At 37.2% G+C, this 26,061-nt stretch overlaps 1 protein-coding gene across 5 annotated transcripts in view; it reads left to right on the forward strand.

The window, feature by feature from the left end:
• LOC117318987 (potassium channel subfamily T member 2-like) overlaps nucleotides 1-26,061 on the forward strand; it is a 203,242-nt gene that overhangs the window by 172,178 nt on the left and 5,003 nt on the right. For 4 of the 5 annotated variants that reach the window (XM_033873919.1, XM_033873903.1, XM_033873925.1 and 1 more), the window contains 8 exons: nucleotides 4,928-5,011; nucleotides 5,330-5,470; nucleotides 7,779-7,838; nucleotides 10,258-10,323; nucleotides 17,724-17,850; nucleotides 19,893-19,922; nucleotides 23,290-23,374; nucleotides 23,727-23,958. In XM_033873919.1, coding sequence (XP_033729810.1) covers nucleotides 4,928-5,011; nucleotides 5,330-5,470; nucleotides 7,779-7,838; nucleotides 10,258-10,323; nucleotides 17,724-17,850; nucleotides 19,893-19,922; nucleotides 23,290-23,374; nucleotides 23,727-23,958 — 825 coding nt within the window. The remainder of the gene's footprint in view (nucleotides 1-4,927; nucleotides 5,012-5,329; nucleotides 5,471-7,778; nucleotides 7,839-10,257; nucleotides 10,324-17,723; nucleotides 17,851-19,892; nucleotides 19,923-23,289; nucleotides 23,375-23,726; nucleotides 23,959-26,061) is intronic. The other variant, XM_033873916.1, reaches the window with a different exon arrangement.

The raw sequence follows: 26,061 nt of genomic DNA on the forward strand, positions 1-26,061 counted from the left end.
TATTTATGTTAGACACGTAACTATACCAGGTAAGTATGTATGTTAGACACGTAACTATACCAGGTAAAAGACACCTAACTGTACCAGATAAGTATTTATGTTAGACACGTAACTATACCAGGTAAGTATGTATGTTAGACACGTAACTATACCAGGTAAGTATGTATGTTAGACACCTTACTATACCAGGTAAGTATGTATGTTAGACACGTAACTATACCAGATAAGTATGTATGTTAGACACCTAACTATACCAGATAAGTATTTATGTTAGACACCTAACTATACCAGGTAAGTATTTATGTTAGACACGTAACTATACCAGGTAAGTATGTATGTTAGACACCTTACTATACCAGGTAAGTATGTATGTTAGACACCTTACTATACCAGGTAAGTATGTATGTTAGACACCTAACTATACCAGATAAGTATTTATGTTAGACACGTAACTATACCAGGTAAGTATGTATGTTAGACACGTAACTATACCAGGTAAGTATGTATGTTAGACACGTAACTATACCAGGTAAAAGACACCTAACTATACCAGGTAAGTATTTATGTTAGACACCTAACTATACCAGATAAGTATTTATGTTAGACACCTAACTATACCAGGTAAGTATGTATGTTAGACACGTAACTATACCAGATAAGTATGTATGTTAGACACCTAACTATACCAGATAAGTATTTATGTTAGACACCTAACTATACCAGGTAAGTATTTATGTTAGACACGTAACTATACCAGGTAAGTATGTATGTTAGACACCTTACTATACCAGGTAAGTATGTATGTTAGACACCTTACTATACCAGGTAAGTATGTATGTTAGACACCTAACTATACCAGATAAGTATGTATGTTAGACACCTAACTATACCAGATAAGTATTTATGTTAGACACGTAACTATACCAGGTAAGTATGTATGTTAGACACCTAACTATACCAGGTAAGTATGTATGTTAGACACCTTACTATACCAGGTAAGTATGTATGTTAGACACCTTACTATACCAGGTAAGTATGTATGTTAGACACCTAACTATACCAGATAAGTATTTATGTTAGACACGTAACTATACCAGGTAAGTATGTATGTTAGACACGTAACTATACCAGGTAAGTATGTATGTTAGACACCTTACTATACCAGGTAAGTATGTATGTTAGACACCTTACTATACCAGGTAAGTATGTATGTTAGACACGTAACTATACCAGGTAAAAGACACCTAACTGTACCAGGTAAGTATGTATGTTAGACACCTAACTATACCAGATAAGTATTTATGTTAGACACGTAACTATACCAGGTAAGTATGTATGTTAGACACGTAACTATACCAGGTAAAAGACACCTAACTGTACCAGGTAAGTATGTATGTTAGACACCTAACTATACCAGATAAGTATTTATGTTAGACACCTTACTATACCAGGTAAGTATGTATGTTAGACACGTAACTATACCAGGTAAAAGACACCTAACTGTACCAGGTAAGTATGTATGTTAGACACCTAACTATACCAGATAAGTATTTATGTTAGACACGTAACTATACCAGGTAAGTATGTATGTTAGACACCTAACTATACCAGGTAAGTATGTATGTTAGACACCTAACTATACCAGGTAAGTATGTATGTTAGACACGTAACTATACCAGGTAAAAGACACCTAACTATACCAGGTAAGTATGTATGTTAGACACCTAACTATACCAGATAAGTATTTATGTTAGACACCTAACTATACCAGATAAGTATTTATGTTAGACACGTAACTATACCAGGTAAGTATGTATGTTAGACACCTAACTATACCAGGTAAGTATGTATGTTAGACACCTAACTATACCAGGTAAAAGACACCTAACTATACCAGATAAGTATGTATGTTAGACACCTAACTATACCAGGTAAGTATGTATGTTAGACACCTAACTATACCAGATAAGTATGTATGTTAGACACCTAACTATACCAGGTAAGTATGTATGTTAGACACCTAACTATACCAGGTAAGTATGTATGTTAGACACCTTACTATACCAGGTAAGTATTTATGTTAGACACCTTACTATACCAGGTAAGTATGTATGTTAGACACCTAACTATACCAGGTAAGTATGTATGTTAGACACCTTACTATACCAGGTAAGTATGTATGTTAGACACCTAAGTATACCAGGTAAGTATGTATGTTAGACACCTTACTATACCAGGTAAGTATGTATGTTAGACACCTAAGTATACCAGGTAAGTATGTATGTTAGACACCTAAGTATACCAGGTAAGTATGTATGTTAGACACCTTACTATACCAGGTAAGTATGTATGTTAGACACCTTACTATACCAGGTAAGTATGTATGTTAGACACCTTACTATACCAGGTAAGTATGTATGTTAGACACCTTACTATACCAGGTAAGTATGTATGTTAGACACGTAACTATACCAGGTAAAAGACACCTAACTGTACCAGGTAAGTATGTATGTTAGACACCTAACTATACCAGGTAAGTATGTATGTTAGACACCTTACTATACCAGGTAAGTATTTATGTTAGACACCTAATTATACCAGGTAAGTATGTATGTTAGACACCTAACTATACCAGGTAAGTATTTATGTTAGACACCTTACTATACCAGGTAAGTATTTATGTTAGACACCTAATTATACCAGGTAAGTATGTATGTTAGACACCTTACTATACCAGGTAAGTATTTATGTTAGACATCTAACTATACCAGGTAAGTATTTATGTTAGACACCTTACTATACCAGGTAAGTATTTATGTTAGACACCTTACTATACTAGGTAAGTATATATTTATGTTAGACACCTTACTATACCAGGTAAGTATATATTTATGTTAGTCACCTTGTGTTGATATGTCTGTCACATTCGGGGGAGATTCTTGAATGTCCAAACCCTCGGCAAGCCTCGGGTTGGACATTCAAGAATCTTCCCCTCAGGTTGAGATTTCTCTGTCACACCCTCAAGGTAGGGAAAGATTCTATTAGTCACGTTGTGTTGATATGTCTGTCACGTTGTGTTGAAATGTCTGTCGCCTTGTGTTGAAATGTCTGTCACGTTGTGTTGATATGTCTGTCACGTTGTGTTGAAATGTCTGTCGCCTTGTGTTGATATGTCTGTCACCTTGCGTTGATATGTCTGTCACCTTGTGTTGATATGTCTCTCATGTCGTGTTGATATGTCTGTCACGTTGTGTTGATATGTCTGTCACCTTGTGTTGAAATGTCTGTCACGTTGTGTTGATATGTCTGTCACGTCGTGTTGAAATGTCTGTCGCCTTGTGTTGATATGTCTGTCACCTTGTATTGAAATGTCTGTCTCGTGTTAAAATGTCTGTCACGTCGTGTTGAAATGTCTGTGTCGTTGTGTTGAAATGACTGTCTCGTTGTGTTAAAATGTCTGTCACGTTGTGTTGATATGTCTGTCACCATGTTTTGAAATGTTTGTCACCTTGTATTGAAATGTCTGTCACCTTGCATTGAAATGTCTGTCACCTTGTATTGAAATGTCTGTCACCTTGTATTGAAATGTCTGTCACCTTGCATTGAAATGTTTGTCACTTTGTATTGAAATGTCTGTCACCTTGTATTGAAATGTCTGTCACCTTGTGTTGATATGTCTGTCACATTCGGGGGAGATTCTTGAATGTCCAAACCCTCGGCAAGCCTCGGGTTGGACATTCAAGAATCTTCCCCTCAGGTTGAGATTTCTCTGTCACACCCTCAAGGTAGGGAAAGATTCTATTAGTCACGTTGTGTTGATATGTCTGTCACCTTGTGTTGATATGTCTGTCACCTTGTGTTGATATGTCTGTCACCTTGTGTTGATATGTCTGTCATGTCGTGTTGATATGTCTGTCACGTTGTGTTGATATGTCTGTCACCTTGTGTTGAAATGTCTGTAGCGTTGTGTTGATATGTCTGTCACTTTGTGTTGAAATGTCTGTCACGTTGTGTTGAAATGTCTGTCACGTTGTGTTGAAATGTCTGTCGCCTTGTGTTGAAATGTCTGTCACGTTGTGTTGATATGTCTGTCACGTTGTGTTGAAATGTCTGTCGCCTTGTGTTGATATGTCTGTCACCTTGCGTTGATATGTCTGTCACCTTGTGTTGATATGTCTCTCATGTCGTGTTGATATGTCTGTCACGTTGTGTTGATATGTCTGTCACCTTGTGTTGAAATGTCTGTCACGTTGTGTTGATATGTCTGTCACCTTGTGTTGAAATGTCTGTCGCCTTGTGTTGATATGTCTGTCACCTTGTGTTGATATGTCTGTAACGTTGTGTTGATATGTCTGTCACCTTGTGTTGATATGTCTGTCATGTCGTGTTGATATGTCTGTCACGTTGTGTTGATATGTCTGTCACCTTGTGTTGAAATGTCTGTAGCGTTGTGTTGATATGTCTGTCACTTTGTATTGAAATGTCTGTCACCTTGCATTGAAATGTCTGTCACGTTGTGTTGATATGTCTGTCACCTTGTGTTGAAATGTCTGTAACGTTGTGTTGATATGTCTGTCACTTTGTATTGAAATGTCTGTCACCTTGCATTGAAATGTCTGTCACCATGTGTTAAAATGTCTGTCACGTCGTGTTGATATGTCTGTAACGTTGTGTTGATATGTCTGTCACGTTGTGTTGAAATGGCCGTCACCTTGTGTTGAAATGTCTGTCACCTTGTGTTAAAATGGCCATCACCTTGTGTTGAAATGTCTGTCACCTTGTATTGAAATGTCTGTCACCTTGTATTGAAATGTCTGTAACGTTGTGTTGATATGTCTGTCACCTTACGTTGAAATAGCTGTCACCTTGTGTTAAAATGGCCGCCACCTTGTTTTGAAGTGATTGATGTACTGTTGCTGGGTTTCAGGCATTTGTGAAGGAGTACCTGATTACGTTTGTGAGACTTCTCCTGGGAATCGATCAAGCTGTTGGCTCCGGACATCTGTCATGCGTGAGTTACCTCATTTCCATCATGTTTTATATTTTATTAACAGGACACATCATATACATGTACCTAGTATTAAAATATATGGAAAATGTACATGTAGGATGGTTGTAAGAACTTGACCTTTAGAATGTATTATAGATTTAGTGAACTTCTGTATAAATTTTTCTTTATATTACAGTCATTTTATGATTTCTGTATTAAGAAAAATTGCCATAATTTCCTCTATTCTGATTTATACAGTAGTTTCAGAATTCTGCTTTTTATGACACATATACAGGTACATTAAGAGTGTGATTGTTTAATTTTCTTTTTCTTTCTAAGATGAAAATCAAAAAAGAGGATCTGTGGATCCGTACTTATGGCAGATTGTATCAGAAGTTCTGCTCCACCACATGTGAAATCCCTATAGGGATATATCGTACTCAGGTTCACCATGACCATTCAGGGGACGCAACCTCACCGGTAAGTGAATCATAAGGTAGCATAAATCTCTCATTAAATAATAGGTCGTTTCAGCTTTGTTGGTATGTTTTTTCCCAATAAATTTCTCATTTGCTAGTAAAGTAGAGTTATAGTTCTCTTTGTGAAATGATTTCTACATTTAGTTTTTATTTTTTAATGAGGTCATAAGTTTTATTAAAATAAAATGCTACAGATTTTCTTGAAGGAAACTTTCTGTTTTCACAATGATCATTAAAATTGTATATAACATTTGATACAAATGTTATGCTGTTTTGTAAACATTGTTAAATATGACTGCTGATACTGAATGTCCAAACTGGTATATATAATGCATCATGTTGTCATCATATCCATGTGTACTGTGTAAAAAGTCTATATCATCCTATATACATGGTTCCCATTATATATGTATATACAGGTGTATTTGTATGTTTTACTTATTTGAATTACCATTATGTTTTATACAGCAGTTGGTTTGAAAAATGCGTACTTTTTTAAAGAAAAATTATAGCTATTTATTTTTGATTGGAGATAATTGAAGTAATTTGATACACCGAAACAATTAACAAACCAGATTCTGTAGAATAACAGAAATGAAGTTGCTTATTGATTTTTGACTGAAGTTGCTGCGACAGGATTCATCGTGTATCATAGTAAATAAGGACTAACTCCTCTGTCATCAGACCAAACCCAGTATAATGATCAATTCCACATGAAATAAGGGAGATTACTCTTACACACAAACGTTACTTTAGTATTACATGAACATGTAACTGACTTGACCTGAGACAGTACAAAATCCCATTTACAATTCCTTACGATTTTCATGATCAGAATCAAGCTTTGAATAAACAGTTCTGAATTGACTGTAAATTAAATAAACACTGACCTTACAAAGTTGCCAAATCTCCCATTCACATTAAGATATGTTCAATTTACAAGATAATCAAAACTAGAGAAGCAATATATCAATTACATGACCTTGATCATTTATTACCTCAATAAACTTAATCATGTAAACTTAATCAGACATATCAAACAAGAATTTAAAGTAACATATAATACATATGAAATCAAGAAAAACATACATTCTGAAACAGGATTAATCTAAACCAATACCATGGACAAGGAAACATGCATGTGTGGACTGACCAGACGGAACCAACCAATCAAAACCGCATATACAACTTGATGTACTGACCTATCCAAACCACACCATGGGATACCATATCACTAACACAACACAATACACAGGTACACTTAAGATCACACCATGGGATAACACATCACTAACACAATACACAGGTACACTTAAGATCACACCATGGGATAACACATCACTAACACAATACACAGGTACACTTAAGATCACACCATGGGATAACACATCACTAACACAATATACAGGTACACTTAAGATCACACCATGGGATACAATACACAGACACAATACACAGGTACACTTAAGATCACACCATGGGATAACACATCACTAACACAATACACAGGTACACTTAAGATCACACCATGGGTACAATACATCACTAACACAATACACAGGTACACTTAAGATCACACCATGGGATACAATACACAGACACAATACACAGGTACACTTAAGATCACACCATGGGATAACACATCACTAACACAATACACAGGTACACTTAAGATCACACCATGGGTACAATACATCACTAACACAATACACAGGTACACTTAAGATCACACCATGGGATAACACATCACTAACACAATACACAGGTACACTTAAGATCACACCATGGGATACAATACACAGACACAATACACAGGTACACTTAAGATCACACCATGGGTACAATACATCACTAACACAATACACAGGTACACTTAAGATCACACCATGGGATAACACATCACTAACACAATACACAGGTACACTTAAGATCACACCATGGGATACAATACACAGACACAATACACAGGTACACTTAAGATCACACCATGGGATAACACATCACTAACACAATACACAGGTACACTTAAGATCACACCATGGGATACAATACACAGACACATAACGGGCACAATAACAGCAGTTGGAGAATTATTAGGGAATTGAACAAAATACTAATTTCATCCATTACATCACAGTCCTTATATTGTTTAGAAAACTTTTCAGCAATGTTCAAAACCAATGTCCAGTAACATTCCAAACTAGAGAATATTTCTGTTACGTTTAAAGAAGAGAACTGCGGACATAACACAAAAAGCTGTTAAGTATACAAACCAACTGCTCTGGTTTACTGTCTATTTGTTGATATAGAATGCGTCCATGGTAGTGCGCGATCAGTCCGCCCTCAACTTAGCCTTTAGAAATTCAGTTGTAAGTACCAGTGCTTTTTTTCTTTTTTAAACATTGCTACTCTACTTTATCCTTTTATTTCAGAGGAAATGCATATCATCTTTATTATGTTGTTACACCTTTCAAAGCTTTTGTGCACACTTAAAACCGCTTTCTTGTGTTGGATTATGTATATGTCATGCATTTTATTATTCATAAAATGTGAATTTAGCTTTTAAATATCAGTCATATTTGATTCTATATTTGCTGATACATGTCCTTTCAGGATTAGAGTAAGGTATAGTTCAAATGTTTTAAAGATGTAAAGGTCTATACAATAATATATTGTGTTGTAACTTAGAAATGCCTCATTATATGTTGTCAATTTAATAGCTTTGATTTATACAATGGTAAATATTTATATAAATATAAGATGAGGTTGATATTAAAATATAAAAGGTTGATATATCTACATGTAGATTAAGCTTTTGATGTATGCTTAAACATGTCACTATAAACATGGTGTATTGCTAATGTAAGGTGATCACATTTAAAGAAATTAAGAAGTGCATCTTTATTTAAGTGATTGAAGAATGTTTTGGATAAAATCTAACAGAATTTTTTTTTTTTTATACATCCAGCAAATAGTAATTTGTGATATATTCATCCTCAGCAATGACCGCTAAGCTTTTTCCTGTCTGTGTTGTAAACAGAAGCTTTCATTGTAATCATCATAATCTGTTAGCCATGACAGTCTCAAGTCAAACCATTACTCCAAATCATAGTCTGTAGTACGTATCACTTTTGATAGTTTGTCAGGAAATCAGTAAATAAGTCACATTGTCTTTCTGGAACAGTCTCATGACATGGTGAATATCAGTAATGTCACTCTATCTGTGTCAAATTGACTCATCTGTAGTTCTCGCTGTTATTCTCTACTCTACTTTACCTTTTCTAATTACATATTAAACATTTGGCAGTCATTATTTAATTTGATTTTCACCTTATTTACACAGGATGTAATCATGCATACACAGATAGTAGTAACAGCATTGCCACTGCTGGTGTGATGTGCTTGCTAAACATACATATTTTTCAGCAGAATTACCAAATACATCTTCTAAGTGATTTATTTTTAATTATAAAATGGCCGAAAAATATCTGTTCTCCCCAGTGGTCACATTTCTAGAATATTGTACCGCTTCTTCTCTCAGAGCTATACATTATTATTTTTGTAGGTATTCTCTGTAGGATTCTATACCTATCTTATGCCAGTATATTATCTGTAGACAGATTATAAACTTTTCCTTTGCTTGTATAGTTTCTATAAATAGATCACAATCTTCTCCTTTGCTAGTAGACTTTCTATTAATATATCCTAAATATCTCCTCTGCCAGTAGTCTTAGGGTTTCTATAAATAGATCCTAAACATCTCCTCTATCAGTATAGTTTCTCTAAATAGATCCTAAAAGTTGCTTCTTCCAGTATAGTTTCTATAAATAGATCCTAAAATTCTCTTCTGTTAGTTAAGTTTGACAGTTCCTAAACATACAAATGTATGGCTCTCCCAGTATAGTCTCCATGAATATATCCTAAACATCTCCTCCCCCAATATAGTTTCTATGAAAAGATCCTAAACTTCTCCTCTCCCAATACAATTTCTATAAATAGATCCCAATCTTCTCCACTCTGTAGGATTCTACACCTCTCCTGTCCTGTACCTTAAAGTCTGTCTCTTTCCCCTGTATATTGGGTTTTCTACAGAAATACATTGTAGTTAAAAGATTCCTCTCCTCTCCCTACATATCTAGTTCTCTATAGAAAATTGTCCAGCTTTGTCTCTTCAATCTCTCTATTAATTGTAGTTTTCCACTTAAGTATTCTAGAAGTATTTCTCCAGATTGCAGGTTTTTGCTTTGTAAGAAAACTACCTCTTTCTTTTCTTGAAAATTCCCTAGTGTTATCTCTTAAAACAGTGTTGTACATGTAGGTATTTCCAAGTAGAATGTCCATGTGAGAGTAAAGCTGTCTCTAACAACTATCTCTATCAGTGTAGTTGTAGAAATGACTGAACACATAAATCAAATTCATCGCATTTCTCTAGTTTAAAGATATTGGTGTGCTAACATTTAATTTGTTTACATCCTTATCGGGATTCCTGCAATCTCACAGTCTAAACAAACCACAGTTCTAATTGTGTTATAACCACTACATGGGTCTGAAATTATGATCACTATTTTTTTTTTTAATCATTTTTGATGAAAGGTTGCTTTTTTGCACATTGCATTCTGCAAAACAGTTGAGACTGTAATTTTCCTTTAAATATTCCTTTCACTATTAATAAGATATTGCTGCATTTCATTTTTTTGCCTTGATATTTTGAATTAAGTTTTATATTAATCCCTAATATCTTACCTGGAAGTATTTAAATATGATCTTTGACATATTTTCTTGATACAGATCCGCCGGAAGCCAAGACAGTCCTCAACCTCCTCATCCTCTACCATCAATAAGAAACCAGACAATGTAGGCCAACACTTTGAGGCAGACTAGAGTTTTCACCTCTCCTGTAGTTTGTCCTTAGATTTTTCCATAGTTTTCCTTGCTTTTTTTCTCTCTCTATGATATGACACCATTTTATTATTTCATGCTCATGTTTTTTACTAATACTAACATTAATACTGATCTCCTACCCATATTTATTTGAAGGTTTGAAGTTTTCAACAGCAGAAAAAAAAAATGTTTCAGCCATGTTTTGTAGTCATTTGCCTTATAACTCCTTTGCTTGCAGAAGTTTTGATTTTGAATTAAATCTGTGATTTGAAATAGATTTAAAAGTGTTGTCAGAAAGAAAATGCTTGAAGATACTTAGAAACTTGAGCTTGAGTTTGTGCATGGTTTCTGCTGTAAACACATGTGACCTAGAATTTGGGTATATAATGACATGATATTCTCAGACTGATGGTCAATGAGGTGAGGTAAAGCAATTTATATAACAGTTCGTCTATTTTGTTTATTTTTGTCTTCACTCTATATCACTTTACAACATCTACACTGCATTGTTAAACCAAGCAAATTCTATTTTGGGGTTAGAGTTTTATGAAACAATACAGAAATCAGTTTTCAATCACTCACTATCCCCAGTCTTCATATCGTTCAAGTATGTTGTCTGAAATAACACAAGTTGACAAGACAGATCTGGAGAAAGATGATTGATGCATATCCCTGTATACTTTATTGTAACCCAGAAATAATATGCTTGCCTCTGGTTGTAACCCAGAAATAATATGCTTGCCTCTGGTTGTAACCCAGAAATAATATGCTTGCCTCTGGTTGTAACCCAGAAATAATATGCTTGCCTCTGGTTGTAACCCAGAAATAATATGCTTGCCTCTGGTTGTAACCCAGAAATAATATGCTTGCCTCTGGTTGTAACCCAGAAATAATATGCTTGCCTCTGGTTGCCTCCCCAATTTTTAACAATAACTGGACAGAGTCATGTATTCCATGGTGACCACATTACTCCATTTCTCAAATTCAAATGTTAACATAGTGACATATCAAACATTGCAATATTAATAATGATGTGTAATAATGACCCTTTATAATAATGACCCTCAATAATAATGACCCTCTATAATAATGACCATCTATAATAATAATGCCTATTGCATTAATTCAAAGGAATGTAAATGAGGTTTATGAACCTGTAAGGCAGCTGGCATTCATATTGGCTATAACCCACAACAGAAAGCAGTTTAATACAGATAAGGGCACACCTGTACCCCGGCTTACCATTTTACAGCTGTAATACCTAGATACTGTTTGGTTTGATGTCACATGTTTCACTGTTGGGATGATGTTTAGATAGCTAACAGTGCTTTTTTATATTTCATTTAAAATTATCCTTAATTGTTACAACAAAAAATATTTCCATAGAATGGAAGCAAAAATTATGAACAAGATTTAGATTGAAACCTTTTTAAAGGAAAATGATTTTAATTGACCAATAATAGTATGTTAAGATCAGAAAATTCTGAGTTTGTATTGATCTTAATTAGGACGGATTTATTTTCTAATATTAGAAATTCTAAAGTTTTTCAAAAACATTTACATATATTTAAAACTATACTGTAATCTAAACTCCGTGTGTGTCTTTAGCTCACCTGCCCGAAGGGCAAGTGAGCTTATGCCGTGGTGCGGCGTCCATCATCCGTCCGTCCGTCCGGCGTCAACTTTTCATTGAAACAACTTCTTCTCAATAACCAAGAGGCCCAGGGCCTTGATACTGGACCTGTAGCATGCTGGGGTGAAGGGCTACCAAGTTTGTTCAAATAAATGACTTTGACCTTCATTCAAGGTCACATGGGTCAAAAAGGCTATAATATTCCAACGACTTCTTCTCAATAACCAAGAGGCCCAGGGACTTGATATTGGGCCTGCAGCATGCTGGGATGAAGGGCTACCAAGTTTGTTCAAATAAATGACCTTGACCTTCATTCAAGGTCACATGGGTCAAAAAGGCTATAATCTTCCAACAACTTCTTCTTAATAACTGAGAGGCCCATGGACTTGATATTGGGCTTGTAGCATGCTGGGGTGAAGGGCTACCAAGTTTGTTCAAATAAATGACCTTGACCGTCATTCAAGGTCACACGGGTCAAATAGCCTATAATCTTCAAACGACTTCTTCTCAATTATCAAGAGGCATAGGGATTTGATATTGTGTCTGTAGCATTCTGGGGTGAAGGGCTACCAAGTTTGTTCAAATAAATGACCTTGACCTTCATTCAAGGTAACATGGGTGGAATAGGCTATAATCTTCAAACAACTACTTCTCAATAACCAAGATGCTCAGGGACTTGATATTGGGCCTGTAGCATGCTGGGGTGAAGGGCTACCAAGTTTGTTTAAACGAATGACCTTGACCCCCATTCAAGGTCACATGGGTCAAATAGGCTATAACCTTCGAACAACTTCTTCTCAATAACCAAGATGCCAAGGGACTTGATATTGGGCCTGTATCATGCTGGGATGAAGGGCTACCAAGTTTGTTCAAATGAATGACCTTGACCTTCATTCAAGGTCACATGGGTCAAATAGGCTATAATCTTCAAATGACTTCTTATCAATAACCTAGAGGCGTAGGGACTTTATATTAGGCATGTAGCATGTTGGGGTGAAGGGCTATGAAGTTTGTTCAAATAAATTACCTTGACCTACATTCATGGTCACAGGGGTGAAATCGGCTTAAATGTGTAAACAATAATTTTGTGATAGCCAAGAGTCTCTGAAATCTGATATTAGGCAAATATTATACTGGAATGAAGGACTAGAACATTTATTAATATGAATAAACCCAGCATATTTGAATGAAGAGGTAATCAGCATAGTATGTGTAGAAATGACCTCAATCAACTTCAAAGTTGTGGTAGAGCCAGGTGAGCGATACAGGCCCATTGGGCCTCTTGTTGATCATTTTCATTTTGTGTGCAAGGAACTTAATTCTTATTGATTTTGAAGTGTTTGTTTTTTGTGTGTTTTTGTGTTAAGTTAATAGTTCTGACTGCAATGATTAGCAATGCCGATGTGAGTAATTTGTTCTGCATATTGATACAACTTCTTTGATAGTGTTTTCAGTTTACTACAATATTTATTGATATTTTTAGCTCACCTGGACCGAAGGTCCGGTGAGCTTATGCCATGGTGCGTCGTTCGGCGTCCGGCGTCCGTCCGTCAACATTTGCTTCAAATCGCTACTAGTCAAAAAGTTCTTATTGGATTTTGACCAAATTTGGTCAGAAACATCCTTGGCAGAAGGGGATCAGATTTTGCATAAATGGTGACTCTGACCCCCAAGGGGCCTGAGGGGCGGGGCCCAATAGGGGAAATTGAGGCAATTCCTTTAAATCGCTACTAGTCATAAAGTTATGAATGGATTTGAACCCAATTTGGTCAGAAACATCCTTGGCAGAAGGGGATCAGATTTTGCATAAATGGTGACTCTGACCCCCAAGGGGCCAAAGGGGCGGGGCCTAATGGGGGAAATAGAGGTAATTCCTTCAAATCGCTACTAGTCATGAAGTTATGAATGGATTTGAACCCGATTTGGTCAGAAACATCCTTTGGGGATGGGGAACAGATTTTGCATAAATGGTTACTCTGACCCCCGAGGGGCCAAAGGGGCGGGCCCATTAGGGGAAATAGAGGTAATTCCTTCAAATCGCTACTAGTCATAAAGTTATGAATGGATTTGAACCAAATTTGGTCAGAAACATCCTTCAGGGAAGGGGAACAGATTTTGCATAAATGGTTACTCTGACCCCCAAGGGGCTAAAGGGGCGGGGCCTAATGGGGAAATAGAGGTAATTCCTTCAAATCGCTACTAGTCATAAAGTTATGAATGGATTTGAACCCCATTTGGTAAGAAACATTCTTGCGGGAAGGGGAACAGATTTTGCATAAATGGTGACTCTGACCCCCAAGGGGCCTGAGGGGTGGGACCCAATAGGGGAAATTGAGGCAATTCCTTTAAATCGCTACTAGTCATAAAGTTATGAATGGATTTGAACCCAATTTGGTCAGAAACATCCTTTGGGGAAGGGGAACAGATTTTGCATAAATGGTGACTCTGACCCCCAAGGGGCCAAAGGGGCGGGGCCTAATGGGGGAAATAGAGGTAATTCCTTCAAATCGCTACTAGTCATGAAGTTATTAAGGGATTTGAACCCGATTTGGTCAGAAACATCCTTTGGGCATTGGGAACAGATTTTGCATAAATGGTTACTCTGACCCCCGAGGGGCCAAAGGGGCGGGCCCATTAGGGGAAATAGCGGTAATTCCTTCAAATCGCTACTAGTCATAAAGTTATGAATGGATTTGAACCAAATTTGGTCAGAAACATCCTTCAGGGAAGGGGAACAGATTTTGCATAAATGGTTACTCTGACCCCCAAGGGGCTAAAGGGGCGGGGCCTAATGGGGAAATAGAGGTAATTCCTTCAAATCGCTACTAGTCATAAAGTTATGAATGGATTTGAACCCAATTTGGTCAGAAACATCCTTTGGGGATGGGGAATAGATTGTGCATAAATGGTGACTCTGACCCCCAAGGGGCCAAAGGGGCGGGGCCTAATGGGGAAATAGAGGTAATTCCTTCACATCGCTACTTGTCATAAAGTTATGAATGGATTTGAACCCAATTTAGTAAAAAACATCCTTTGGGGAAGGGGAACAGATTTTGCATAAATGGTGACTCTGACCCTTAAGGGGCCAAAGGGGCGGGGCCTAATGGGGAAATAGAGGTAATTCCTTCAAATCGCTACTAGTCATAAAGGTATGAATGGATTTGAACCCAATTTGGTCAGAAACATTCTTATGTGAAGGGGAACAGATTTTGCATAAATGGTTACTCTGACCCCCAAGGGGCCAAAGAGGCGGGGCCCCATATGGGAAATAGAGGTAATTCCTTTAAATCGCTACTAGTCATAAATTTATGAATGGATTTGAACCCAATTTAGTAAGAAACATTCTTTGGGGAAGGGGAACAGATTTTGCATAAATGGTTACTCTGACCCCCAAGGGGCCAAAGGGGAGGCGCCTAATGGGGAAATAGAGGTAATTCCTTAAAATCGCTACTAGTCATAAAGTTATAAATGCATGTTGTAAACACAGAGAGTCTGGACTTCATTATTTCTTTAAAGCAGTTGGGATCCCCACGCTATAACCATAAATAGCATTGTTTGAGGTTAACAAACAAAAGGAATTGAACATGAACATTATTTTGACATTTGGTCAAATCCAACCAGGTGAGCGATACAGGCCCCATGGGCCTCTTGTTTTCAGCTTGATATATGACATTATTTTGTATAAATGTCCAAAAGTATATGTTGCTTGTATGAGGGGATGTTTATATCCCTATGTGTAATAATCAATACAATGAATATAGTAAAAGAGATGCCAGTGTGTAACACAGTGTAAATTATCACCATATTATAAGAGCTGTTATCAAAACCTACCCTATAGCTGAAACATGTAAACAATGCTCTCCAATTAATCAGGCCATTGAATGAATCTCCTATTGGGCTAACCGTCGTTTTTACCCATATGTTACCTGGATTTTTGATGAGACCTCCTGTATACACCTGTATCTACGGCAGATTCTTCTGGATTGATACAAATCTTTAGCTTCCAGGACATTGTGTCCCCCCTTCCCCACCCCAACAACAATGGTGGAAGTCATATGTCTTAATTAACAATAATGGAGGTCATGAGTCCTTACAACATTGGAGGTCATACGTCCACACAACATTGGAGGTCATACGTCCACACAACAGTGGAGGTAATACGTCCTCACAACAGTGGAGGTCATACGTCCTTACAACATTGGAGGTCATACGTCCACACAACATTGGAGGTCATACGTCCACACAACATTGGAGGTCATACGTCCACACAACAGTGGAGGTAATACGTCCTCACAACAGTGGAGGTCATACGTCCTTGCAACAGAGGAGGTCATACGTCCACACAACAGTGGAGGTAATACGTCCTCACAACAGAGGAGGTCATACGTCCTCACAACAGGGGATGTCATATGTCCTACCAACAGTGGAGATCATACATCCTCACAACAGTGGAGGTCAAACGTCCACACAACAATGGAGGTCATACATCCTCAACAGTGGAGGTCATACATCCTCACAACAGTGGAGGTCAAACGTCCACACAACAATGGAGGTCATACATCCTCAACAGTGGAGGTCATACATCCTCACAACAGTGGAGGTCATACATCCTCACAACAGTGCAGGTCATACATCCACACAACAATGGAGGTCATACATCCTCACAACAGGGGAGGTCACACGACCTTACAACAGTAGAGGTCATACATCCACACAACAGGGAAGGTCATACGTCCTCACAACAGTGGAGGTCATACGTCCTCACAACAGTGGAGGTTATACATCCTCACAACAGTGGAGGTCATACATCCACACAACAATGGAGGTCATACATCCTCAACAGTGGAGGTCATACATCCTCACAACAGTGGAGGTCATACATCCATACAACAGTGGAGGTCATACGTCCTCATAACAGTGGAGGTCATACATCCTCACAACATTGGAGGTCATACATCCTCACAACAGGGGTGGTCATACGTCCTCACAATAGTGGAGGTCATATGTCCTCACAATAGTGGAGGTCATATGTCCTCACAACAGAGGAAGTCATATGTCCTCACAACAGGGGGAGGTCATACATCCTTCACAACAGTGGAGGTCACACGACCTCACAACAGTAGAGGTCATACGTCCTCACAACATTGGAGGTCACACGACCTCACAACAGTAGAGGTATTACGTCCTCACAACAGTGGAGGTCATACATCCTCACAACAGTAGAGGTCATAAGTCTTAACAACAGTGGAGGTCATACATCCTCACAACAGTAGAGGTCATAAGTCTTAACAATAGTGGAGGTCATACGTCCTCACAACAGTGGAGGTCATAATGAGGACAAATGTCACAGATGTTTGGGCCATTACAGACTCATTATAGATTAATCATGCACACTGAAAGATCACCTGGACACCATAGCATGGCACCCCACCTTATAACATGTATTAAACTTGCTAATCAGTCCTAAATGTTACATTTTTAATGTGCAAATGGTATCAAATAATGATGACTCTGTCTCTGCTTTATAATATAGCTTAATATTATAACATATTATATCAAATTCAGTTGATATCTATATATATATGGAATAATTGAAGCATGACAAAGTTTAAAATAAATTGAATTATATAGGAATTTGTTTGCCAATATCTTAATTTTCACACATTTCTGTATTAAATGTAAAAGTTATTTTTGTATGTTGTTGATAAAGCCTTACTGACTTGTCTATTGTTACCATCAGGTATCACTGAGTATGATGGGACTGGAACATGATGAAAATGATGCTCACATGACACCAGAGCGACACGAGATTAGTCAAATGGTCAAGTCCCGAATGCAGAGTCTAGGCCTGCCAATGTCAGATTATGGTACACAACAAGCTTAATATGATGAGAGTTCATTTTCTCAAGAATTTATATTCTTCTCTCACTAAATAAAATTTGACGCAAATTCAATTTGATAATGAACACGCCTGTATCCCCATAGTTTTGACAGATCTTATTCCCATTACTATATGTTTAACTCTGAATATGTCCCTTTCTGAAACCCTTTATTTTTACCCTATATTTGAAAATCTCACCCTTTGCATTATGTTTATATACTCTTATCTCCCTTTCCAGTCTTCTTATTTGCCTCTTTTTTCTTCCTTCTCTCCATTTCTCAAAAATTTTGATCTCCTTTCTCTTCCTTCATCTCATTCTCTACCCACCCACTCCCACTCTACCCCACTCCCTCCCATTTCTGATCCCACTCTCTATCATACTCCCTCCCATTCTCTACCCCACTCATCCCACTATATATATCTATCACACTCTCTATCACACTAACTCCCACTCTTTACCCCACTCAATCCCACTCTCTATCCCACTCGATATTAAACTCACTCCCAGTCTGCCCCACTTGATCCCAATTCTTCTCTCCACCCCACTCCCACTCTATCACACTCACTCTTGCTCTCTACCCCCTCTCACTCTCTACTTCTCTCACTCTCTACTTCTCTCACTCCCACTCTCTATCTAACTCTCTACTTCTCTCACTCTAACTCTCTTCTTCTCTCCCTCCCACCCTCTACCCAACTCACTCCCACTCTCTTCCCCTCTCACTCCCACTCTCTATCTAACTCTCTACTTCTCTCACTCTAACTCTCTTCTTCTCTCCCTCCCACCCTCTACCCAACTCACTCCCACTCTCTTCCCCTCTCACTCCCACTCTCTATCCCACTTTCCCTCTCTCTCTAACACAATCACTCCAACTCTCTACTTCTCTCCCTCCCACTCTCTACCCCACTATCTACTTCTCTCACTCCCACTCTCTACCTCACTCACTCCCATTCTCTACTCTTTCCTTTACTTTTTTTTCGGTCACATTAAAAGTAACAAGAAAACTATTTGTCATATAGAAGTTGTGAATTTACCAATTTTATAAGAGTTGCTGCCACTTTGTCCTTTATAACTGCATGCCTGTGTCAGTCTATTGTAAATCACCCAGATGATTAACCCTCATAGCATTTTCTGTCAATATCTTCTTCTGCTGTTGCTATATTAAGAAAAAAAAACACATATTTATCAAAGTATGATAATCTGTTCCATCAAATAAACATACTCATGTAAAGTTGTTTGACCTTATATATTATGCTACTTTATATATTATACTACTTTATATATTATACTACATTATATATTATACTACTTTATATATTATACTACCACAATTGTCAGTGCTCCTCACTCTCCAGCCTGTTAACTAACAGAGGCTGTAAGATTGACTTCTTATATGGGGGATTAACTCTGTCAGCCTCTTTTATTACGATGATATGGAAGATCAGTTTGAAGACTGGCACAGTTTGACAGGATGCTTCTCCTCAAAAGACTTTTGTCTATTATATGGTACCATATTGTCTATACATTTGTACTAATGTTGTACACATTCTTGGTATAAAAAATTACAGGGATTTAGTGAAATTAAATATAACTTATGTCTGGAAATAAAATTTGGTAGTGAGATGTGAACATTATTGTGCACTGACCTGAATAACCTAACTGCTGGCTTGTAATATTGTTGAGGACATACAATTGTTGTAGAATTTGGTTATCTTAATATTATAAATAAATTTGAAATGGAATCTATGGTAAGTTGTCTCTTTTTTGAATTTAAGAAATAAGCAACTTCAGACCTAGATAAACATGATAAACTAAGTCATTTTTGAACATTAAAGTTATTTACCTTTTTCTATAATTTTCTACTTTTTATGATTACAGCTAGTGTGCGACTGACTCTATAGGTATCTTCATATCATTATATTAGATATAACTCTGCAAAAAATAAAAAGGCTTTATGTTCCTAGTGATGTATGTTACCCCATGCAAATTTTGTCATTTTATTTATGCATCTGTTGCTTTCCATTTTTCAGATAGTAGGACGCGCTACAGGAGAAAAAGGGGTAGGGGCATTTACACTTTGTATAGCACAAGTAATATACCCGACACTTGTTAATCAAAAATTATCAACATTGATATCCTGCACATTACCTTGCATATTGTACATAAAAGCACACATTTCTGTCTCCGAAGAATGATATCACAGTTAATATTCATTGTTTTGAATTACTGTCAATACTGTATGTGGCTGCTTACGTCACTGACATGGTAGATGATATCCATTTGCTTTTATTTGAAGAAGTCCATGATGGAGCTAACATCAATTTCAATGTCAGTACTATGTTTATCAAATTGTCTTCAAACATCTGACTTTTCAAATATTCAACATAATTTCTAGTCTTTTGTTTTATTTTCATTCCTTAAACAACATATAGTTTCTACACCAAAGCCAATGATAAGCATGGCAGTCTTTGACCTACAAGCACATGACAGTCTTAGACCTACAAGCACATGACAGTCTTAGACCTACAAGCACATGACAGTCTTTGACCTACAACCACATGACAGTCTTTGACCTACAAACACATGGGTCTTTGACCTTAAAGTGCATGACGGTCTTTGACCTACAAACACATGACAGTCTTTGACCTGCAAGCACTTAACAGTTTAAAATATCGACTTACAAGCACATGACAGTCTTTGACCTACGAGCACATTACAGTCTTTGGCCTACAAATACATGACAGTTTTTGACTTACAAGTACATGGCAGTTTTACGCCTTCAAGCACATATTGTTTGACCTATAAGTACATGGCAGTCTTTGACCTTCAAGCACATGACAGTCTTAGGCCTTTAAGTACATGGCAGTCTTAGACCTACAAGCACATGACAGTCTTTGACCTTCAAGCACATGACAGTCTTAGGCCTTAAGTACATGACAGTCTTTGACCTACAAGCACATGGCAGTCTTTGACTTACAAGTACATGACAGTCTTAGGCCTTTAAGTAGATGGCAGTCTTAGACCTACAAGCACATGACAGTCTTTGACCTTCAAGCACATGACAGTCTTAGGCCTTAAGTACATGGCAGTCTTTGACCTACAAGCACATGCCAGTCTTAGGCCTTTAAGTACATGGCGGTCTTAGGCCTTAAAGTACATGGTAGTCTTTGACCTACAAGTTCATGACAGTCTTTGACTTAAAAGTACGTGGCAGTTTTACGCCTTCAATCACATATTGTTTGACCTATAAGTGCATGGCAGTCTTTGACCTTCAAGCACATGACAGTCTTAGGCCTTTAAGTACATGGCAGTCTTTGACCTTCAAGCACATGACAGTCTTAGGCCTTTAAGTACATGGCAATCTTTGACCTTCAAGCATATGACAGTCTTAGGCCTTTAAGTACATGGCAATCTTTGACCTACAAGCACATGACAGTCTTAGGCCTTTAAGTACATGGCAGTCTTAGGCCTTTAAGTACATGGCAGTCTTAGGCCTTTAAGTACATGGCAGTCTTAGGCCTTTAAGTACATGACAGTCTTAGGCCTTTAAGTACATGACAGTCTTAGGCCTTTAAGTACATGGCAGTCTTAGGCCTTAAAGTACATGGCAATCTTTGACCTACAAATACATGACAGTCTAAGGCCTTCAAGTACATATTGTTTCATCTACAAGGACATAACAGTCTTTGACCTACAAGTACATGACAGTTTCTGACCAGTTTAGACATTCATGTTCATAATAATCTTAGAGCCAAAATACATGACAATTATAGACCTGTATGTACATTACAACCTTGTACCTAAATTTACATTATAATTTTATACCTACTTGTACACAACAGTCCTTATGTCTTTGCACGTCATTAGAACAAGCTTAGAACAATACTGCCAGTGCAGTTATTGATTCACACACCAAGATATTAAATTCATGATTTTCAGACAAACGTATTGCTATTTACCAGGACGATGTCCCAAAATTCTGTTCTAATATACTAACATATATAGGAATTAATGTCGACCTCTGATCTACAAGTTGCATGCCAGTATTATGAGGGCACATACAATATCGTAGTAGTACAGGACGTATATATGTAGATTTAAACAATGTTAATACATCTATCATATTTGTTGTGCTTGTATGCTGCTGTTGTCACAGTTGCAATCCTGCATGAATTATTTCCCAAACATTTAACCAAACTATTCTATTTTTATTATTTTTGTGCGATACATTTGAAGTAGTCATAGTTTGTTATTTCAAACGTCCAATTCAATGTATCGCCTGTTTCGGTATGGTGGTAGGGACAAGTTGATAACCACTAACTTAGCAGGGCTCGCTTTGACATAAATATAATCATTATTTATAAATAGGTTAAATGATTGTTTGAAAGGATAAATATGATAGTGTAGTATGAATTGTTTCATTATATTTCCAAAAAAGGGATAAAAACTTGCTGTGTCTAATTTCCATTAATTATCAGGATCATCCCTGACGTGAAATAAGATTTATAGTTTGCGATATACATGTACATGTATTCTTCAATTTTGTTTAAAGTATGACATTCGCTTTGAGTTTTACAAAGCTCCGAAAGATAATTTCAGAAAACTAAATTTGATGATGTATTTAATAACTCCAAATAGTATTGGTAGCATTTACCTGTAATTACTGTAGGCAGTATTGGTAGCATTTACCTGTAATTACTGTAGGCAGTATTGGTAGCATTTACCTGTAATTACTGTAGGCAGTATTGTTAGCATTTACCTGTAATTACTGTAGGCAGCATTGGTAGCATTTACCTGTAATTACTGTAGGCAGTATTGGTAGCATTTACCTGTAATTACTCTAGGCAGTATTGGTAGCATTTACCTGTAATTACAATCGTCAGTATTTTTAACACTTACCTGTAAATACATTAGTCCGTATCCTGTACGCAGCACTAAAATTAAAAAATAAAATAATTAAAAAAAGTAATATTAGAATTTTATAGAGATTTGTGTGAAGATCAAAATACCAATGTTTCCGCATTCTTCCACAGGAAGGAAAATGTGAACACGCCGTGTAAATCCCGTGCTTAGACAGTTATGGTAGCCTCTATGCCGCCATAATTTCTTCTTTCCTGAACTTTCTGCATTGTAATACCAGCCAAATTCTACAAAACACTAAATCAAGACCTGCTCAGTCTTAACTTTTGCACCTTGTTATCAGGCTTAGACTCAGCTTTATAATTTTAAATTACAATGTATTTCATGGTTTTTACTAGAAAAGCCTTTATGCATTTTGGATCAAATTTTCACACGTTCTTCCAGTCGCTGGTTATATATGTACCAAAACTCTGTAACATATCTGAATATTAGCCTCACTCTTGTAACAGTCATGACTATTTGATATTTCATATGCAGCATGTTACATAAGGTGTTTCCTTTTAACAGATTGCGGAAATGAGAAGCGCAATAACATTTCCTATGTGATTGTCAACCCTAGTTATGACCTACGTCTTGAACTGGATGACATTATGTAAGTGGTGGGGACAAAGTCATACTATTTGTACATGTTTCACATACGGGAAGCTGCATGTCTTTGGGGGAAATTTAGTCTTGTAAAATTGTTCTAAAGTATCAATAATTGCGGGGGAGCAATGTCCATAGGTAATGGTTGCATCCTCAACCAGTCATATTATTATCAATAATTTTGGAATTAAAATGTTGAAAATAGACAAAATCAAAGGTTCTGACTACGTTTTCATTCCAAGATGATGTCAGTTTAGCAAACCTCAGACGAGAAAGTCATTATGGAAATAGATAATACCATTAACCATTAATTCATGTGACACACTTTGAACTGACCTGCACGCCTTGTTCACCATCAGCTACTTGATCCGGCCAAGCTCCTTGTCCCCACAAGCGTCTCCCCTCATTGATGAGAGGAGGCTACACCAGCACAATTCAATGGGGAAACGGGGCGAGCCAACAGGGGCAGACACTTCCGACTTGGACATGCGCACTTCAAACTCTGCAAAGTCAAACGGAGAAGATAATAGCTCTACCGCCTCAACGTCAAGGAGGGTGAGAGGTGGAATAATGAAGGATTCCAATAGCAGGGTATGTGTATACCCAGATAGTCTTTGACATCAAAGAAAATGAGAGTTTTTAAAACATACTTTGTTGTCAAAACAGACAAATGGATGAGACGGTTTCTAATAACTTAGGAACAAATGTGAGATGGGAATAACTATTCTAAAGTAGACAATGTAATCTCTAAATAAATCTATCTTTTACATCAACGAAACTGAAAGCTGAATTATTCCAGTAGAAGGGTACGTTTATCCCCAGATAGCTTGTTTTTTTTACATCATTGAAACTATTTCTATGATAGGATACGTACATCTCCACGCAATCATGTTAGAGGCGAAAGAAATCCAGTAGTAGGTACGCGTGTTCATATATAGACGTGTGTTAGAGGCGAAAGTATTCCAGAAGTAGGGTTACGTGTGCCCGTATAGTGTCAGATGTTAGAGACGAACTTTTGTTTCGGTTGTAGGGTACTATGTCCGTATATTTTCAGATGTTAGAGACGAACTTTTTTTAGCCCACCATCATCAGATGGTGGGCTATTCAAATCGCCCTGCGTCCGTGGTCCGTGGTCCGTCCGTCCGTCCGTCCGTAAACAATTCTTGTTATCGCTATTTCTCAGAAAGTACTGAAGGGATCTTTCTCAAATTTCATATATAGGTTCCCCTTGGTGCCTAGTTATGCATATTGCATTTTGAGACTAATCGGAAAACAACATGGCCGACAGGCAGCCATCTTGGATTTTGACCATTGAAGTTTGTTATCGCTAATTCTCAGAAAGTACTGAAGGGATCTTTCTCAAATTTCATATGTAGGTTCCACTTGGTACCTTGTTATGCATATTGCATTTTGAGACCAATTGGAAAACAACATGGCCGACAGGCAGCCATCTTGGATTTTGACCATTGAAGTTTGTTATCGCTAATTCTCAGAAAGTACTGAAGGGACCATTGAAGTTTGTTATCGCTAATTCTCAGAAAGTACTGAAGGGATCTTTCTCAAATTTCATATGTAGGTTCCACTTGGTACCTTGTTATGCATATTGCATTTTGAGACCAATTGGAAAACAACATGGCCGACAGGCAGCCATCTTGGATTTTGATAATTGAAGTTTGTTATCGCTATTTCTCAGAAAGTAATAAAGGGATCTTTCTCAAATTTCATATGTAGGTTCCCCTTGGTGCCTAGTTATGCATATTGCATTTTGAGACCAAACAGAAAACAACATGGCCGACAGGCAGCCATCTTGGATTTTGACAATTGAAGTTTGTTATCGCTAATTCTCAGAAAGCACTGAAGGGATCTTTCTCAAATTTCATATGTAGGTTCCTCTTGGTACTTAGTTATGCATATTGCATTTTGAGACCAATCGGAAAACAACATGGCCGACAGGCAGCCATCTTGGATTTTGACAATTGAAGTTTGTTATCGCTATTTCCTAGAAAGCACTGAAGGGATCTTTCTCAAATTTCATATATAAGTTCCCCTTTGTGCCTAGTTATGCATATTGCATTTTGATATCCATTGGAAAACAACATGGCCGACAGGCAGCCATCTTGGATTTTGACAATTGAAGTTTGTTATCGCTATTTATCAGAAATTGCTGAAAGGATCTTTCTGAAATTTCATTTGAAGGTTGCCCTCTGTGCCTAGTTATGCATATTGCATTTTGAGACCAATCGGAAAACAACATGGCCGACAGGAAGCCTTCTTGGATTTTGACAATTGAAGTTTGTTATCACTATTTCTCGGAAAGTAATGAAGGGATCTTTCTCAAATTTCATATTAAGGTTCCCCTTGGTGCCTAGCTATGCATATTGCATTTTGAGACCAATCGGAAAATAACATGGCCGACTTGAAGCCATCTTGGATTTTGACAATTGAAGTTTGTTATCGCTATTTTACAGAAGGTACTGAAGGGATCTTTCTCAAATTTCATGTGTAGATTCCCTTGGGTCCCTGATGTTGCATTTTGGGACCAATCCGAAAACATCATGACAGACAGCCATTATCGCTAAATCTTAAATTTTATATATAGGTTCCCCTTGTTTGAAAAGTACTAGAGGGCTGTTTCTGAATTTACACAGATTAGTAAGACTTAGAGGAAGGGAAAAGTAGAGAAAAGATCAATCT

This window comes from Pecten maximus, chromosome 2 (assembly GCF_902652985.1).
Source record: "Pecten maximus chromosome 2, xPecMax1.1, whole genome shotgun sequence".
NCBI lineage: Eukaryota > Metazoa > Mollusca > Bivalvia > Pectinida > Pectinidae > Pecten > Pecten maximus.